At 40.9% G+C, this 19,248-nt stretch overlaps 1 protein-coding gene across 2 annotated transcripts in view; it reads right to left on the minus strand.

Annotated features, from left to right (window-relative positions):
* Positions 1 to 8,746: 8,746 nt before the first annotated feature.
* The window catches only part of CDH11 (cadherin 11), an 89,764-nt gene continuing 79,262 nt past the window's right edge, over positions 8,747 to 19,248 (minus strand). For both annotated transcript variants that reach the window (XM_054169992.1, XM_054169991.1), the window contains 2 exons: positions 11,166 to 11,417; positions 8,747 to 9,918 (listed from right to left, as the gene is read on the minus strand). In XM_054169992.1, coding sequence (XP_054025967.1) covers positions 9,422 to 9,918; positions 11,166 to 11,417 — 749 coding nt within the window. In that variant the 3' untranslated portion in view covers positions 8,747 to 9,421. The remainder of the gene's footprint in view (positions 9,919 to 11,165; positions 11,418 to 19,248) is intronic.

Here is a 19,248-nt window from a genome sequence, read left to right on the forward strand (position 1 = left end):
TCCTTGGAATGCTCAGGGTTATGCAGAGCTTTTAATTCTTTAAAGAGTTCAGCAATAAATAGCTTGTTTATACTGTGATCTCACTTTTGTTTATACTGTGATCTCACTTGAGCAGCAGCCAGCAGATTTCTGAATGGGCTTGGCCACTTCTTCCACCACCCAGCCACTGGTCCAGCCTCAGAAATGTGAAGCTGAGAATGAAAGAGCCATGCCATGTATTTATGGATGGATCCAGTTGGGATTAGGTGGCTTTGCAATGCATCATAGGGCACATTGAGTCTATGTGGGGGCAACAAGGCTGGTGAAGGGTCTGAAGACTTATGTGGAGCAGCTGAAGGATCTGGGGTTGTTTAGAAGAGAAGGCTGAGGGGAGACCTCAGTGATCTCTACAACTCCCTGAAAGGAGGTTGCAGTGAGGTCGGACTTGGTCTCTTCTCCCCAGTACCAGGTGATAGGAGGAGAGGAAATGGCCTGAAATTGTGCCAGGGGCGGCTCAGGTTAGAGATTAGGAAAAGTTTCTTTGCTATAAGAGTAGTCAAGGATTGGAACAGGCTGCCCAGGGAGGTGGTGGAGTTCTCATCCCTGGAGGTGTTCATGAACTGTGTGGCCATGGCACTTGGGGACATGGTTCAATGGCCACAGTGGTGTTAGGTGACAGCTGGAGTCAATGATCTTAGAGAGCTTTGCCAACTGAAACAATTGCATGACATTTTCTGTTGATGCAGCAGAAATCTATACTTCATAACCTGTCATCATCTAACTATCTACCATCCTTGCTAACAGCCTCAGCAGAGGTCAAATACAGCATGGCTGAGTGCCCTAGGCTCTGCAGTTTTGGTTGCTGATGATATTTAATCTCAGACAGTTAATTTCTTTCAGAAATCTGGGGGGGAAAGAATAAAATACAACAAAAAATAATTCAAAGGGAAAGGTTTGTGACAACCAAGCACTGGTTTTGACTTCTGTGGCTTTGCACAATACTCCAGCAAATGCTTTTCACTGAACACAATCTCTCAAGATTGCTCAGTCCTCATAACTGTATTATTTTCTAAAGCCTAGATCCTGCAGACATGTACTATTTAGCACAACATTTACTACTGGGAACTCATAATAGTAAGTATAATGAGGTAACACTACTGGAATCTAAGTGTTCCCATCCTACTGGAAGATAATACCTTGCACTGTGTTAAAACATCATTAAATAAAACAATAGGAACATTTTATCTGCCTACACGTACTGCTGCTGCTGCACTGCAGACTGCTCTGAAGTGCCCAATTCCATGCAAAACTCTTTTCACAGAGAAAAATCCCTCCAATAACACCTAAGCATCTCACCAAGAACTGCCAAAATGGCACAATTTTGTGTCACAGCCACCTAAAGAGAACTGATTGTATGTTTCATTCATGTAAGTAACAATAAGCAACTGTAGCTAAAAGGGGGAGGGGGAATAGGAAAGGAAAATAAATGTGTGGGACTTGCTTTAAAAGGCTTTGAAAAAGCAAGAAGAAAACAGCAGGAATTCATTGAGATAGACACCAGCAAGGTCAGTGCCTACCAGTGAGCTACTCCAACATGTAAGTGAAAACAGAGCAAGTCTTCCTTGCTTACTGACCCCTCCTTCCCTTTCCCACCCTGCCTGCAACATTAAGCTTGCTCCAAGCGCAGAAATGCAAGGTCAGAAGCCATCTCACTGACAATGCAACCACATCTGCACCTAGAACACAGCATCACAGAATCAGAGAATTGATTCAGGCTGGAAAAGTTGAGTCTAATTGTCACCCTCTCTTCAGGGAGTCATAAAGCGCAATGAGATCTCAGCCTTCTCTTCCCCAGCCTAAACAACCCCACTTCCCTTGTGCAAGTCATGTTCTTTAGACCCTTCACCGGTTTGGAGCCCTTAAAGCTATGTCAAACCTCTAGTAAATTCCAAGAGCTTCTGCCAGCCCCTCAGGAGTAGCTACTTTCACTCACTCCCAGTTGTGCTTTACTAGAGACACATAAATTAACACAAGAAAAAAATGGCTCTGGGAGGTTTGGGTTTTTTATAGTTGAATGCACCCAACTTTCCATTTTAGAAAGCAAAGGAAGCAAGCAACAGCTTTGCTTCTCTATCTGGGTAACGTGCAGCAGCTCCATAATCAATAATGGAAAATGTTACTGAAAGGCCCAATAGACCTCAAAGAGATAATGGGAATTGGCCATTAACAGTAAGTCATTATAGAACTTATTAAGTGAAGCCTTGGGGCTGTCATAGAGCCTAAAGGTTGACATAAATTTTTCATATGCATTGAACTTTGCTAAATGTGCTTGCATTTGATTAATGATGACTTTCTTCAGCTTGCTAATAAGAAGAAGGAAAATATGAGCCTGAGCTGCAGCAGGGAGAACAGTCTCCTAGAAGGAAGGCCATCTTTGGCAGGAGGGGAACAATTTGGCTTTCTAAGACTCCCTGCCAAGAATGAAGCAGTTTATTACTCCCTGAAAAAAAGATTGCTCCTTACCACCCAGAGACAGGGTACTGAGCATGAGCAACACACCAAAAGCCAGTTTTGGAGTTGTGGAAGTGAAAGCTTCACAGCTCCAAAACAAAACCAAATCCAAATCCCCTGGCCCCTTTTAGACCTCCCTGCATCACAGAGAACAATGGAGAAGTGCTTCACATTTGGAAGGCAGCTCTGGGAGAGCAGTGGTGTGTCTGCAAAGCTGCTGGGGAGAGAGCTGGAGGAAATTTGCCTTGGCAGCTAAAGGAGTGAGTCATGGACTCATGGAATAATTTAGGCTGGAAGAGAATACAACAGCAAAATAAAACCCTGACCTGCAGAAAGGCCTGAAGAACAGCATATGGATTAAAATAAACATGTTATTGCACTTGTTGTTTAATAAAAAGGGAAGTGAGAGATAATCTCAGTCCAAAGCACTCATAAAGTCCAAGTCTCCTTCACTAACCACCACCAATGCTAGGCTTCTCTTAAATAATTTTGGGGAATAGCTTAAAAAAAAAATAGAGTAAGATTTCTTTTCTCTTAGTCTTTCAAAGCTGTTAAAGGTCCAACTCTCCAGATTTTATTCTGAATTACTTTAAAAGAGCACCACTGTATTCAAAAGACTAAGCCAAGAGGTTTCAGATAGATAATTAGATTATATTGGTCCTGATATGACAAATGTAAAAGGAAAAAGAACCACCAAGAGGGGTGTCTGTTCCTTCTCACCTCCTGGCAGTCTGGGTGAGAAGCTGTGAATTTGCCAGTCTTGAGCTGCAGCTCCAAAGCAGGTTCCCCTTCTGCCCATCAGCCTGGCTGGTGTCTTGGCTGTTGCTCTTCTTGAGGCAGTTACAGGCTACTGCAAGTGGGCTAAGCAAACATTAAAAAAAAAGGTTAAAATAAAATAAAATAAGAATAAAATAAATGAAATAAAACAATAAAATAAAACAAAGCAATAAAACAAAATAAAATAATAAAATAAACCAAACCAAACCAAAATAAAATAATATCAGGTTTGGAGTTTGGCAGTTAGGGAACTCACAGGGATTCTGATAGTCTCAGGTTCAAGTCTCTACCCTGGTCAATATTTAGTTATTTATAGAACACAAATTTGCTTCATCAGAAAGCCTGAAAGCCTCTTGAAGAAGGACTCTTCCCTGACCTGGAAAGACAGACAGCACAAACGAGTCTCCCCTTCTTTGGGCATCTCTGCTGTCTGCCTTTCCACCATGAAACCTGAACTGCTCCATGTACAGTGCAGACATCTCATCATGCCCTTGCCCATGGCATATACAATCCCCACCTCTGTCTGGGTCTAGGCCACTGGCAAAGTGCACTGTGCACACGTAAGGTCACCACATTGTACATGGCAAAGGTGCTATTGACACCTGAAGTCATCACTCCTGCCCTTCCTTTAGTCTCAGAAGGCAGAGCATTTTGGCAGCAGGGCTTGCAGTCACTAAAAGAGGGAGTAATGAGCACAGAGATGAAGCTGATGAGCAGGCAAGGGCCAGGAATTTGTGCAGAGCTACCAGAAGTGTGTATTTCAAAATGCTGTGAATCTATATATCGCAGTTCAAATTGTCCTCCTCCTGGCTTGGGTATTTGCAGCCAGCCCAGGTCACTCAGTCAGTCAAGGATTTGAAAGAGCTTTCCTCATCCAGTACTGAAATTAGTGATAATAAATAATTGAAAAACCTCTTTGCTGCCATCCCTGGGCACAGGGATGAGTCAGAGAATTATAGAATGGTCCAGGCCAGAAGGGACCTCCAAAGGTCATCCAGTCTGACCTCCCCGCAGTCAGCAGGGACATCCCCAACTGGATCAGGCTGCCCAGGGCCTCGTCGAGCCTTACCTTGAATATCTCCAGGGAAGGGACCTCAACCACCTCCCTGAGCAATCTGTTCCAGTCTTCACTAACCTCATAGTAAAGAGCGTCTTCCTGATATGTAAATCTGCCCTTCTCTGGTTTGAAGTTATTGCCCCTCATCCTGTCACTGAAGACTTCTGTAAACAGTCTCTCTCCATCCTTCCTGTAGGTCCCCTTCAGGCTGCTATTAGGTCTCCATGGAGCCTCTCTTCTCCTGGCTGAATGCCCCCAGCTCCCTCAGCCTGTCCTCATAGCAGAGGTGCTCCAAACCCCTGATCATTTCTGTGGCCTCCTCTGGACCTTCTCCATTAGGTCCAAGTCCTTCCTATATTGAGGGCTCCAGACCCGTACACAGTACTCCAGGTGAGGTCTCACCAGAGCAAAGTGGCAGAATCACCTCTCTGGATCTGCTGGCAAAGCATCTTTTCATGCAGCCCAGGATGTGCTTGGCCTTCTGGGCCAAACTACTCGATCTCCAGTCTCAGCCCAAATTAGGGAAAACAATAGCAAAGTTTAGCTATTATTTATTGTTATTCTTATTAATAGAGGCTGTAATTCTGGTGCTGCTTGTGCAGCTTTGGTTCCAGCTCAGTATTTCAATCATTTGGTAAGGTGGAAGGCTGCACAGGGTCTAGCTAGATGTTTTGTTTACTGAGTCTGTCAATAAAATCATGTCATTCTGAGAACTCTATTAGATGAGGAATGAATCCCAAGCTTTTAGGTCCAAGAAAGCTAAAGCTGCCTCTTTGTGAGAATGATTTAAATTCCTGTTCTTCACTTGTCCTGTAAGCTTCTCAGCACCAACATGGCAAAATCCAGCATTTTATTTTCTCAGTCAATACCACAGAGCCAAGAAAACATGCAAATGATTTAAAAGCTTTCCTCATCTCTGCTCATATCAGTTTCTGAGCCATGATCTTGCAGAGATCATGTAGATGTTGGTGGCAGGATGGCAGCTTGTAACCCTTGACACAGTATCAAAACCTGCCTGACATAACGCAAGAATATGACAGAGGCAATCTACCAAACCCCAAACAAACCCTCCCCTTCCATATCAGCGTAAGTTTTGAGAGCTCCCTTGGCAACCAGCACTGAAGCTGCATTCCTAATTCTTGCCAGTGATGAAAGAGATAGTGTACCAATGCACCGTGGGTAGAGGTGAGATGGGGAGCACAGCAACCTCACTCAGATGCAAGTTCTGCTGGCAAGAAGCAGCTAGACCAGGAGCTGCCCATTCTTGCCATACATACACTCAGCTCACCAAATGAACATCAGTCCTGGTTAGGGTATTCAGAGCAGCTCAGCTGATGTATTTAGACAGGAGGTTAGGAAGAAATTCTTTACAGTGGGGGGTGGAGAGACACTGGAACAGGTTGTTTGGGGAAGCTGTGGACGCCCCCTCCCTGGAGGTGTTCAAGGCCAGGTTGGACAGGGCCCTGAACAATCTAGTCTAGCAGGAGGTGTCCCTGTCCATGGCAGGGGATTTGGAGCTAGATGATCTTTAGGGTGCTTTCCAATCTAAACCATTCTCTAAAATCTATGATAAAAAGAGACTTGCCGCTGTCCCTTACCTTACTGGGCTCAGTCACGATGATCCTCCTTTTAATTAGTGTTTGCCTTCAAACCCACTGATGCTGTAATTAATCTTTCAGTTGTCTTCCATAGATGTGAGGCTCAGTCCTTCCCTGAGCTCAGTCAGAAGAGAGAAAGATTATGCTAAAAGCAACTCATGCAAAGAAATCTCTTCCCAGCTTGCTGGGATCCTTGGGAGCACTGTGCCAAACGACAACCCCAGCCCACAGTCTTCTCTGATTTGTGTCAGGGACCAAACTAGCACTGCTGCTCTGGGCTGGTTTTTGCACTCTCAGATTATAAACCTGAGACTCCAGCAACCACTGCTGTGAAGCTGAACACAAATAAATGTCGTGGTGTTGTGCCAAAATACACTGTTCACTCAGGGTGCCGCAGATGAGGCATGGTGAGTAGTATAATTCCCAGCATTTCAGAGGTAGCCCCAGCTGAGATTTAGCAAGGCTAACTTAACAAAGCTCTATGATAATTGCATGTTCCCTGGGAAGGGGGGTGGGGGTGGGGGGAGGCAAAAACAAAACAAAACAAAACAAAACAAAAATTCAAATGAAAAAGGACAAAACCAGAAGGGAAAGAAAATTTATTTCCAAGCATCTACGAGAGTGCTACAAACAATAGACTAAAACTCAAAGCATTTAAAACTACTTTAAAAAGGTAGTTGACAAAGTCCTCCATAAAAATCCAACATAAAAATGTAGAAAAAAATGCAGGTATTGACTCTAAAACTTGCTCAAGAGTGAAAGAAATCCAGATAGCATCAATGAGGATGGAGTGCTACAAATCACTTTTCTTTTTGAACTTTATTTCAGCGTGTTAATTTGTAAAATTGATACTCATTAATTATATATTCCCCTGCCCCACCCCTGCCCCTCCCACCCTAATGTTTCCTTAAATTTATAATGGAGAAATGTGCAAATCTAGCAAAATAGTCTTTGGATTATAAACAGAGGAAAAGGAAAAAGAAAATCAACAAAAAGAAATCAACAACCCAAGAAATTTGAACTGAGTTAATAATAAACTAGAGGATTATATAGAATGCATACAGCTATAGGAAAGTGAAATATTACGAGGAGGAGTGGAGAGCAAATCTGCTGATTTAGCAAACTCTGCCTTGAAAAAACAACCCACAGGAATAGAAGGGGAGAAGGGAAAGTGTTATGAATATAGAGCTGAAACATCATTCGTAATCTTACAAAGACTTAGATTTGAATCTAACTACAGGTATGGGGGGGGAAGGAAAAGCAACACACCACCAAATCCCATCCCCTCTCAGATCAAGCAGTTTGGTAGCTGACTGCAGGGGAAGGACAGGGTCTGTAAAATCAACAGTAGGGAAAAAAATAAAAGGTCTCTAATGTCTATTTATTGCCTCTTCCCATATTGCAGCTGCTGATCTCTCACCCTAAACAGCAAACTATATTGAGTTTAGCATAAAAAAAAACCCCAAACAACAAAGGTACAGCTAACTTTTCAGTTAAAAAGAAAAACAAACCCCGAAACATACATCACAAAGGACAACTCTGAAAGCACTCTGTATTTGTCACCACAAAGTAAAACGTCTTCCTCTCCGTAGATGATGCTATTATACTGCAGGAAATGAGGAAAAAAAGGGGGGGGGGGGGGGGGGAGGTAAAAAGGGGGGGGGAAGGGGGGGGGGGGGAAAGGAAAAGGGGAAAAAAAAAGGAAAAAGAAAAAAAGGAAAAGGGGAAAAAAAGGAAAAAGAAAAAAGGAAAAAGAAAACAAGGAAAAAGGAAAAAAGGAAAAAGGAAAAAAGGAAAAAGGAAAGGGTAAAAAAAAAGAAAAGGAAAAAGGGGGGGGGGAAGGAAGTCAAAATAGTAAAAAGAAAAACTAAAGGGGAAAAAAAAAGTGAGTGCCAGAATCTTAATTACTACTCAGGTAAGGTAATTGTCAGGTGGAACAGTCCTTAGGGAACTGAGAGCTAAACTGTGTCAGACTGGCGTCTCTAGGACCCACAGAAGCTTAGCACAGATAGGGAAACTCACAAGTCTGTCTGGAGTAAATTGTTTTGAGTACAGAGCACTCCTGTCCACTGACAAAGTCCTTCGTGAAACCTCTGGAATTGCTAAGACCTAAGCTAAAAGCATAGTACATGGGAAATATTGCAAAGGATTACACTTCATTTCATCCAGCAACCACAGCAGCGTTACACGAAGATCAGCGCTGCGTTCTGGGAGCAGCCACAAGCTGTGGATAGAGAGGGTATCAAAAGATATTCACCAGACATTACACTATTACTCCTTCTTTTTGCTTGTCTGTTTAAATCTAAAAAGAAAGAAAACATTTAGCAAAATGTACTTGATTTTTGTTTTGTTTTGTTTTGTTTTAAATAATCACTTAACAAGGCAACAAACCAACTACAAACACATCATAAATAAGGCTACTTAAAAAGGTCACGGCTGGAGGAAATTAGTCAGAGCTAGAAACGGGACGGTAAAAACACTCCGTTTGGGGTCGGTTGGTTGTTTGCTGTTTTGTTTCCTTTACTTCATTGCTTAATAACCAGAACAAGGATTTAAAACAAACAAAAAATATATATATAAAATTAAAAAAAAAAAAAAAAAGGAAAGAAAAGAATCAGTTTATTTCAAAGTCTGCTTCGTATACTGAAGCACATATTAAAGCAAACAGTACAATGTTCATAAAATATAAGTGTGATGCTGTAACGTTTCTTACATGTCAGGATACTGATCGCTTCGCATGTATACTAAAATAAGAACTTTAAAATTGTACAAATAGATACATTAAAAATGACATAGAAATTGGGCATCTCCCCCCCCCCCCCCCCCCCCCACTGCCACAAGACAGAGTTTTGTTTTGCTTGTTGGCTTGTTGGTTTTTCTCTCTTTATATCTGGCATGTATTAGTTCGAGATGAAAGGATAAGCAAAAAGATTTACAAGAATCAGCAGTAACAAGTCGGATGCTCCAGAGACAGGGTAATCGTACATTGTACTGTACATACATCATATGGGTTTAAGCTGGCTGGATAGTATAGATTTCAAGTTTAAAAATGCACTACCAATAGAGAGTGTCCAGAGTTTAAGGCGAAATTACAGCTCAGAACTGTTCTCTTTTCTAACGTGTGGAAGCTTCTTTGACAAAAGGGTTTTTTTCAGACGTTCGTGACACAGAAAAAGATTTCCCCTCCTTGGAAGTTCGCTCTTAGCATTTGCCTGCATTTAAATATTTTGTATTTCTTAAGTGGTTGGTGGGTTGGTTTCCTTCAGTGAAGCTGGCAGCCCCAACTTCTCTGGTTTTTACCCTTTGTAGGAAAAGGTATTTCACAGTATTTACCACTTTGATGTCCTTTCTGCAATCAAAGGAATCCTCTCTGGCGAACTGAAGCGAGATTGGGGTTTTTTTTTCCTTGATTTTTTTAAAAAAATACCTGCTTACATTTCTTCTGGATTCTTCAGAACATCAGACACAGTTCTTTAAGGCCAAATCTTAAACTTTATTGTTAAGAATCGTCATCGAAAGTGTCTTTGGAGCCATACAAGTCTGCAAGTTTCTTAAACCGAGGTCCCCAGTTTTGTAGATAGTCGTAGTCCAAATCAGAATCTGTGGTCGCTGACTCTAACGAGCTAAGTGAACCAGCCACTGAGCCTCTTCCTTCGTAGCCATAGATCTGAATAGAGTCATAAGGAGGAGCGGTTGGATCATTATCAGCCTCTTGTATTCTCGTGTTGATAAAGTCATCAACATCAACACTGTTGGGAGCCGGCCGAAGCCCTGGTCTTGGCATATACTGATACTCAGGTTTGATGTCTTTACGAGGAATAAATCCATTGATGCCATCGGGGTTCTGCAAAGTAGCTATGTCAAAAGCTTCAGTGTCTTCCTCTCCTCCACCTTCATCATCATAGGTGATAATATTCTCTCGGACATCTTCTTCTTCAAAAACTATCAGGGGTTCTTTTTTCTGCCTTTTCAGCGTTACGAACAACACTACAATGACTACAGAACACAAAACAAAAAAGAACACAAAACAAGTTAGAGTCCACTCCCAAACAGCAGCTCCTTTCTAAACTGATCGTTGCACTCACTGACACCTCAGCTTTATATTGGCCTTCCAGAGCCTGAAGTGGCCTACAAGAAAGCTGAGGAGGGACTTTTTACATGGGCTTGCAGTGATAGAACAAGAGGGAACGGACTGAAGCTGGAAGAGGGGAGATTTAGACTGGAGATTGAGAAGATGTGTTCAAGGCCAGGTTGGATGGGGCCTTGAGCAACTTTCTCTAGTGGCAGGTGTCCCTGCCTATGTCAGGGGAGTCGTAACTGAGTGATCTTTAAGGTCCCTTCCAACCCAAACCATTCTGTGATTCTGTTATGTGGTTCCCATGCAGTTTTGCTGACATCTGCACTCTTATCATACACAGCTAGGCAAAAACATCAATGTTTGCCCACAGAACTGAACATAATGATGTGAGGGTTTCTGTCTGGGTTGAATACCACTGCTCTTACTAATTGCTCATTAACTCAAGGCTAATTCAAGAAAAGCATCTGTGGGGCCCCAGTGCTGCATGAACACTCTTAACACTGCCTTGGAGCCAGCCATGTATATCTGCAATAAAACAAAGACTGATCTTTACTTTCTCCTCTATGCCCAAAGTTTTAGTCAAATTCCACGTTTCAGTTCCATGGCAATGGATTTCTTTTTTCCTTAAGCAACCCCTCAAACCACATGCAAAGCTTTGTTGTTGCAGTCCTCCTCACTTCAGATTTCTCTCAAATAACTTCACAATAAGTAAGAAAAGAAAGACTAAAAATGACGATGGGCAAAACAAGCCATTTTATATAAATATTCTCAAGTCATCAGGAAATGTTTTACAGCACTTCCTTGAAAGCAGATCCTTTGAGTCATTCATTTGTCTTCAACACAAGAGAAGTTAGAGGGAAATAGCTGGTAGGAGCCATTAATCCTGGCTGACCTCAATAAGGAACTTGTCATCCAGGGAAGATCACAAAACTTCAAACTGTGTATCATGACCTGCTTTTAACAGTGCCCCTGATTAACTCCTATTGGGCCACAAAAGGACACTCTCTGATCACACCTGGACAAATTGGTTGGTGTTTGCTACTGTATTTCAGCCAGGCAGATTAGTACCTCCTACAAAAATAAAAGCTAGGAATGAAGATTCATTTCTCCATCTCGAAGCTGAGGGCAAGGTTAATGCAACAAAGAAAGAACATCTCGTTTTTACCTAATAAAATCACAATGCAAGCAAGAATGGCAATTAAAGCTCCAGTGCTTAATCCAGCATTGAGGATGTAGGCTTCAGCATTACAGGAGAGCAAGGAGCCATTGCTGTCACAACCACAGACCCGAATGGTGAGGGTGTTGGTGCTGCTCAGAGGGGGGTGTCCACCATCGCTGATGACAATAGGAAGGAGGTACAAATCCTGCTTTTGGCGACTAAACCCTTCGCGTCTCACCAGAACACTTGCGGTGTTATCTGTTTGAAGAAGAGAAAGAGGGATCATTATTAGTGCCACAAAGTCATCCTCTCAGTAAATACTGGGAGGAGAAAAAAAAAATCTGTCTTGCTACAAATGGCTCTGAATTTCCAGATGTCTTAGCACTATTTGTGCAATAAACCAGTACAAATTCTTGCCTTTACAAGCAATTACAGTATGGAGCTTCATTCACACAGCACCACGTTGAACTGTGTTTATTTTAGACTGATGAGAGTAACACCAGGATCACAAAGCCTCTGTCAGAGCCGCCTTTTAGCACCCCACTGACTTTTTTTGGGCAAGCTCACAATACTTCACCATCTACCAGAATGACTCTACTGCTGTTGGAGCTGGCTCTAGGTTCTTTCCAGAATTAAGAGTCTTCAGTGGAGGATAATAATGAAAAGAAAAAATAAAACAAAGTAAAATAAAATAAAGTAAAATAAAATAAAGTAAAATCAAATAAAATAATAAAATAAAATGTAAAATAAAATAAAATAAAATAACAAAATAATAAAGCAAAATGTAAAATAAAACAATAAAATAAAATAAAGTAAAATAAAATAAAATAAAATAATAAAGCAAAATGTAAAATAAAATAATAAAATAAACCTAAAGTAAAATAAAAACATAAAATAAAATAATAAAATAAAGTGTAAAATAAAATAAAATAACAAAATAGTAAAGCAAAATGTAAAATAAAACAATAAAATAAAATAAACCTAAAGTAAAATAAAAACGTAAAATAAAATAAAACTAAAGTAAAATAAAAACATAAAATAAAATAACATGTAAAAGAAAATAATAAAATAAAATAATAATACAAAAAAAATCTCTGCTTTATTGTTCTTGGTGTCTTTATTGTTCTTGGAACAGAAAGCAGAAATCTGGATCAAAGTGGGTTGTTAATGAGGCACATATCAAAATGACAGTCAACATTTACTGTGCCATTAGCAGGTTTGAAACTTAGTGTCCTTGTGTTTCAGTAGGAAATGCTCAAGCCCTGGATATTTTTAGCAGGAGCTGGTTTCATCCAACCTCTCAGAGCCAGAATTCAGCAAGCTTGATCACACACACACAAAGGGCACCTTTTCAATTCTGTGGATACAAGGAAGAGTTAAAGTTCCTCTCTAACATTATTTCCAGTCGTTCTCACTAAGAGGTTGCCCCTCCTTGTGCAGGGGATGGAAATCAAATCTCCCATCTCAGCACAGGTCATCTTTGGATAGTTCTTCACCCTTTCTGGGGCAAAAGCATTTGAAAGGGAAGCGTGTGAGATGAAAAGCTGGGATGAGACACCAGCGCTTCCTGCTCCCAGCCACGCCAGACAAAGCCAAGGAAACACAAACAGCCTTTCTTTGTTGTGTTCTCTGTGTCTCAGTTCTCAGACCCAACCAAAGTTTATAAAACTGTAAACATCCTGAAATAAATAAAATGAAACAATCATATCTGTGGTTCTCAGCCCTTCAAAAACCAGTTTAGGATGAGGATTTACTTCACACAACCTATTGTGTTTTGCTGTGTTCTTTATTCTTCCCTGCATAACAGAAAGAAAATGGAAGAAAAGAATGGTTGTGTTATCTATTAAGATAAAATAGAAGAAAAGAATGATTCTTTTATCTATGAAGATGAAATAGAAGTAAAGAATGATTCTTCTGTCTATGAAGGGAGGGCTGTTCACCTCCACCAGTACCCATTTTACTATTGCCTCAGGGTCCTGCAGAAGATTAATCATTTCCCTGCTGAAGAGTCAGCATAAATTCCAGAATTTAATAATGCAAATCATAAAACCTCTCCTAATGATCTAATCACTGCTATTTCCATGAAAGTTTGTGAATAAATTATCCCAAAAGAGAAGTATTCTTGCCTTATATTAACCAGCAGCACAGGCAGCACCTCTAATGTAGGACAACTTCTGAAACTGTCCCCAGACTGGGCAGACACAGGACAGTTTATGGGATGAGGAAGGTGTTTGTCCTAGGGCCCTGCTTGTCTGGCTCTCCCACTAGGAACTGCTGCAGATCACACCAGAAAGGATGATTCTATTTGAGGTTTTTTTGTGACTGTCCTAGTTATGATCTGTTTGCTACAAAGCAAATTAATTAATCTCCCCCACATCTACACCCCTCCTGCCAGGCAAACCATACCTGATGCCCAGTGTGGTTACTTCAGTATCACAGAACTGAATTCTTTCTGATGCTGAGGCCTCACAAAAATAACACCTGGACCAAACCCATCCTTTTAACTTCTCCTTTACATGATTGTCATATTTGCTAAGGACAGAAAAGTTGATAGAGGTTAAATTATTTATTACTTGTGGGGTTTGAAGGTGCCCTTCATCTCTTTTCAGTCTAACCTACTGCATGTTTACAGGCAACATAAGCTTGGTACCACAGTTTCGAAAGACATTAGTAGTGTCACTGTGTGCATAATAGAAGCCTTATTTTAGAACTTGAAATTAATGGCCTCATAAAAATTTGGTATAAATAGAAATGTCACATCTAATATCTATTAATTCATCAACTAATACTTGAACTAATATGTGTGTGTGTATATATATTGATAGAGAATAAAACAATTCTACAAGGTTCTTTAAAATGCATTTAATAATTCATCTCCTCAATATGAGAGCAAAAATCTGATCTACCAAATGAAAGAACAGACAATAGGACAGATAATCCTTGTGCTGAAGAATATGAACATTAATAGTGCACTGAGCTACTACTGCCTAGAGGCTGCAATGTGGAAAGAAACACAGGCAAGAGCATATGCAAATGCATTTAATCTGTTTGCTAAGCAGTTTCTATACTTTTCATATTCTATTCTATTTTATATTCTACTTATATTACCCAGAGAGGTTGTGCAGCCTCCTTCTCCTGTGTGGCCTGCCCTAAGTGATCCAGCTTTGGCAGGGAGGGTGCATTCAAATGATCTCCAGAGGTCCCTTCCAATCCCTACAATTCTATGATTCTGTTCCATTCTAATCCATTCAATTCCACTGTACTCCATTGTATTCTGGTCCATTCTTTTCCATTCCATTCTACTCCATTTCATTCCATTCTACTCCATCCTATTCCACTCCATTCTATTCTATTCCATTCTACTCCATTCCATTCTTTTCCATTCTATTCCATTCAATTCCCTTCTACTTCATTCTATTCCATCCTGTTCCACTCCATTCTATTCCATTCCATTCTATTCTAGTCCATTCTTTTCCATTCCACTCCATTCTATTCCATCCCATCCCATCCTTCCTGAATTTTTACAGCTTAAATTGTATTCCTAACTAAAGATAGGAAAAGGGTAGTAAATTGCTCACTTATTACACAGACTGGCCAACACCACTGCAATCGACTATGTGACACTAAGGCTGAATTTGATCCAGTGGTTGATATAGTTGGTTTAACTTGAAGTGATTTCTAGTTTTATATATATACATATAAAGAAAAATCCTATCGAGATGCCCGGCTAAAGTTTTAAGAAAGGACTAGTAGATGATCTCTAAGGTCCCTTCCAGCCTGAGCCATTCTATGATTCCATGATTTATCAACACTTAAAAAGAAATCTTTTGGAATACTTTTTCATCTGTTTATCCTTACTTCTCACATTCAGAAGAAAACATAATACCCATAAGAGGAAAAAAAAGCCAACACCCTTCTACTTAGACAAAAGATAACATATATCCCTAGCTAATATTCTCATCCCTCTTCCCCTCCCCCCATTATTTTCAACTCCCCAGAATGTAGCTGTAATCTAGGTATAATGGCATTTTTAAAGGCAAGAAACAGTAGTTAAATGTCAATGCCATCTTCAAACTACTACTTAACACATATGGGAGCTACTTAACTGGCTCGAGGTGAGGAGAAAGTTCTTCACAGAGAGAGCTGTTAGCCATTGGAATGTGCTGCCCAGGGAGGTGGTGGAGTCACCGTCCCTGAAGTTGTTCAAGAGGGGACTGGATGTGGCACTTGGTGCCACGGTTTAGTAGTTATGAGGTCTTGGGTGACAGGTTGGACTTGATGATCTCTGAGGTCTTTTCCAACCTTATTGATACTATGACTGACAGCCCTAACAAACACAATGGGGGCTGACAGAAGACCAAAGAAATGAAAATAGGCACCTCAACCCCATTCAGGAAAACAGACACACTTTCACGTTTCCAGCTGTTATTGTGGGGGATATTCAATACTCAAAAGTGTTGTAAGATTACCTCTGCTTTCCATGAAAATCTTCACAATTAGAAGTTAAAATTGCATTGCTTTATGGTGATCTTTAGAGTGATCTTCCTGACCTCTCACTGTCATCTTGTTTTTCTGGTGACCTTGTTGATGGTTTCACATTTTTTCCTCTACATGCAGGCCAGGCCAATGTAACTTAGCTTATGAGGCTTGTTAACATCTATAATGTGTGAGGAGGCTTCTGGCTTAAAGAAGCTGACTGCAGTGTGAACATTTATCTCCTGTATCAGAATGTGAGTGCTGATTCAGCAGGAAACCTAAACAATTAGAGAGGTCCAACTGTCTAAAATCATTACAAGGAAGTGGCAATTGATGTGGATAATCCATGGCAAAACCCTGTAAGTTTAATGTTCATGATTCAAAATGTCTTGATTAAAAGTTTTGGAATTGAGAACCACAGGATTGCAGCAAGCTGCCCAGAGAGGTTGTGGAGTCTCCTTCTCTGAAGACTATCAAGACCCATCTGCATGCATTCCTGTGACCTGCCCTAGGTGATTCTGCTTTGGCAGTGGGTCTCTAACATACTGCAATTCTACCAGAAAAGTGAATTTTAAATCACTAATTTGAATGGACTCATAAATTTCATTTCAGTCTTTGGGAAGCACTGTTTTGTGTAACTGAGAACATTCCTACAGCTCACTTTTGCCGTGTAATGTCTCCTTGTGTAGCCCGGTCAGGAGCAAGGTGGCTGCAATCCTTCCAGCAGCACTGGCTGTCTGCCAGGCCTGCACACAAGGTGAGTGAGCCCAAGCTAAGGGCAGCTCAGTTTAGGATGGAGCAGGATTAAAAGGAGGAAATGATTTTTCTACAAATCCATCTCTCTGCTGTGAAGTGTCGTGAGCCTCTGCTGCTCTTTTGAAGCTCTGACTTCAAGGGGAGCAAAATTGAGCAGAGCCTGGACAAACAGAGTGCTGGTTATTTACGTGGTGTAATGTAAGTAAACAGCACAAAAGTAATTCAGTGTTCTATCACAGCATGTGATAAGCCATTATCTCATGTTTTCTATGGAAGATAGTCTCAGCTGAAAAACTTGGTAACACAGTAGGCTGTTAATAGGATGTAGAACACGATCACACTTTTTGGATTACTGCAACGTGTGATTACTTTTAGGAGGTGGTAGAAAGAAACTCTATTAAATGATAATTACAGGACTGTATTCACTTTAAAGTTCTGTAATAGACCCAAACATTGGAGTTCTCATTAACTGTTCTTCACAGTTAATAAAGCCATTTTTTCCTTTGAAACTAGCAATTCCATCTGAAAGTGGTGGCATGGTATATAAACCACTCAGATTTACAACTGAAAAAACCCTTTAAATGATCATGTGAAATATTTCACTTGTAACTCTCTGACAAGTTTGGTTTTGTATGTAGAAGTACATAGACCTTTAACTTTTAAGCTTTGCTCTCTCTGATGGGCAGGGTCCAACATGATGGCACTCAACAAGTCCAAGTGCCGGGTGCTGCACTTTGGCCACAACAACTCCAGGCAGTGCTACAGGCTGAGGTCGGAGTGGCTGGAGAGCTCCCAAACAGAAAGGGACCTGGGGGTGCTGATTGATAGCTGGCTGAACATGAGCCAGCAGCGTGCTCAGGTGGACAAGAAGACAAATGGCATCCTGGCCTGCATCAAGAATAGTGTGGCCAGCAGGAGCAGGGAAGTCATTCTGCCCTGTACTCAGCACTGGTTAGGCCACACCTTGAGTCCTGTGTCCAGTTCTGGGCTCCTCAGTTTAGGAAGGACATTGAGATTCTTGAATGTGTCCAGAGAAGGGCAACAAGGCTGGGGAGAGGCCTCAAGCACAGCCCTGTAAGGGGAGGCTGAGGGAGCTGGAGTTGCTTAGCTTGGAGAAGAGGAGGCTCAGGGGAGACCTCATTGCCCTCTACAACTACCTGAAGGGTGGTTGTAGCCGGGAGGGGGTTGGTCTCTTCTCCCAGGTAACCAGCACCAGAACAAGAGGACACAGTCTCAAGTTGTGCCAGGGGAAGTTTAGGTGAGGAGAAAGTTCTTCACAGAGAGAGTTGTTAGCCATTGGAATGTGCTGCCCAGGGAGGAGTCACCATCCCTGGAGTTGTTCAAGAGGATTTTGGACATGGCACTTGGTGCCATGGTCTAGTAGTCATGAGGTGTTGGGTGACAGGTTGGACTTGATGATCTTTGAGGTCCTTTCCAACCTCATTGATTCTATTCTATTCTATTCTATTCTAACCATAACTTACTTTACTTACTACCATAACTTACTCTACCACAACTTACCACAAACCTTCACAGAAATAGTTAACTTGGCATCACTGCACTGAAGACTGTACAAAAAAGATACCCCAAAGACAATGGATATGGATGGATTTCCTTACACAATCCCTTTTTCAAACAAGAAATTCTACAGGAAGATTCAATTCTTAAACATTGTCTTGTTGAAATAACCTTTTGCAGCATTATCAGGGCCCACTCCCTGAGTTCGGTTGACTTCATCATTTCAATTACAGAACATTCTTATCTGGGTTACCGTTGTCATCAAATAAAAGAATTAATTCACTGCATGTGGAAATGAAGGATTAGTGGAATTGGCTGGAGTCAGCAAGCTTAATACCATTTGCCTGCAGCTGTATCAGAGCATCTCAATTCTGACCTATGCTTCCTTTGTTCAATTATAAAATCTAATCCATTCTCGGTCTGATCTGGTGACCATTTTTTACAGAGAAACTTGGCCTCACAGTCCCAAGAGAAAAAAAACACCCAAACAAAAAACAAACAAACAAACAAAAACCTCAACAAATATTGTTTGCTTCTCTCTGAAAACACATTCATCAATTTTTCAAGAATAGTGTTTTACTACTTTACAGAGAATAAATACAGCCCCTTCCACTGCATCCTTTATGAATTGCTTTATGTATGTACAAGTGTCAAGCACTAGGCAACGGCAGTACTTTGATCCTTCAAGAACAGCAGAAAATCTGGTGGGGAGCTCTGATGGCAATTACTCTCACTTCAGATGTTGATACAGATATATAAAAGTGTGCCACAACATAACACTTGAGAGAAAAGAAGATTATTTTTTTAACTGAACTCATGGCTCTGGATGATGTTGCCTTTTGCACTTCTGGCAAGCTAGAAGAAATCATTTGTATTCATCATTTAAAGCAGTTCAGCTGGGTTCTGCTTTTCAGAAAAGAGTCAAGTTTCCTTCAGACATTAAAGTTTGCTAATTAAAATCAATTTCTTAGAAGCTGGAGCTGTTTGGTTTTGGTTTGGATTTTTTTTTTTTCCCCTGCACAGAAAAAATGACAAATGAATATTGAATTGACAATTGAATATTGATTATCATTAAATAAATAGAAACCTATTGTAGAATGGCTAAATCTGTCTTTTTCTGTTTACACCCCTCTGGCAAGTTATGTTCATTGGGGCTGTTATGTTAGATGATCGAGCAAGCTTTGATGCTCACCTATGCCTGGGGTTTTTTTTTGTCTACACATTTCAAACATCTTAACATCAATCTGTAGAGACTTCTGTAGAGCAGCTTCTTTATGCTAACAACCCCTCTTCCTCACAGGGAATCCTTCAGGGATAAATCTGTAGGGTAAAATCTAAT

Source organism: Dryobates pubescens, chromosome 19 (assembly GCF_014839835.1).
Source record: "Dryobates pubescens isolate bDryPub1 chromosome 19, bDryPub1.pri, whole genome shotgun sequence".
Taxonomy (NCBI): Eukaryota; Metazoa; Chordata; class Aves; order Piciformes; family Picidae; genus Dryobates; species Dryobates pubescens.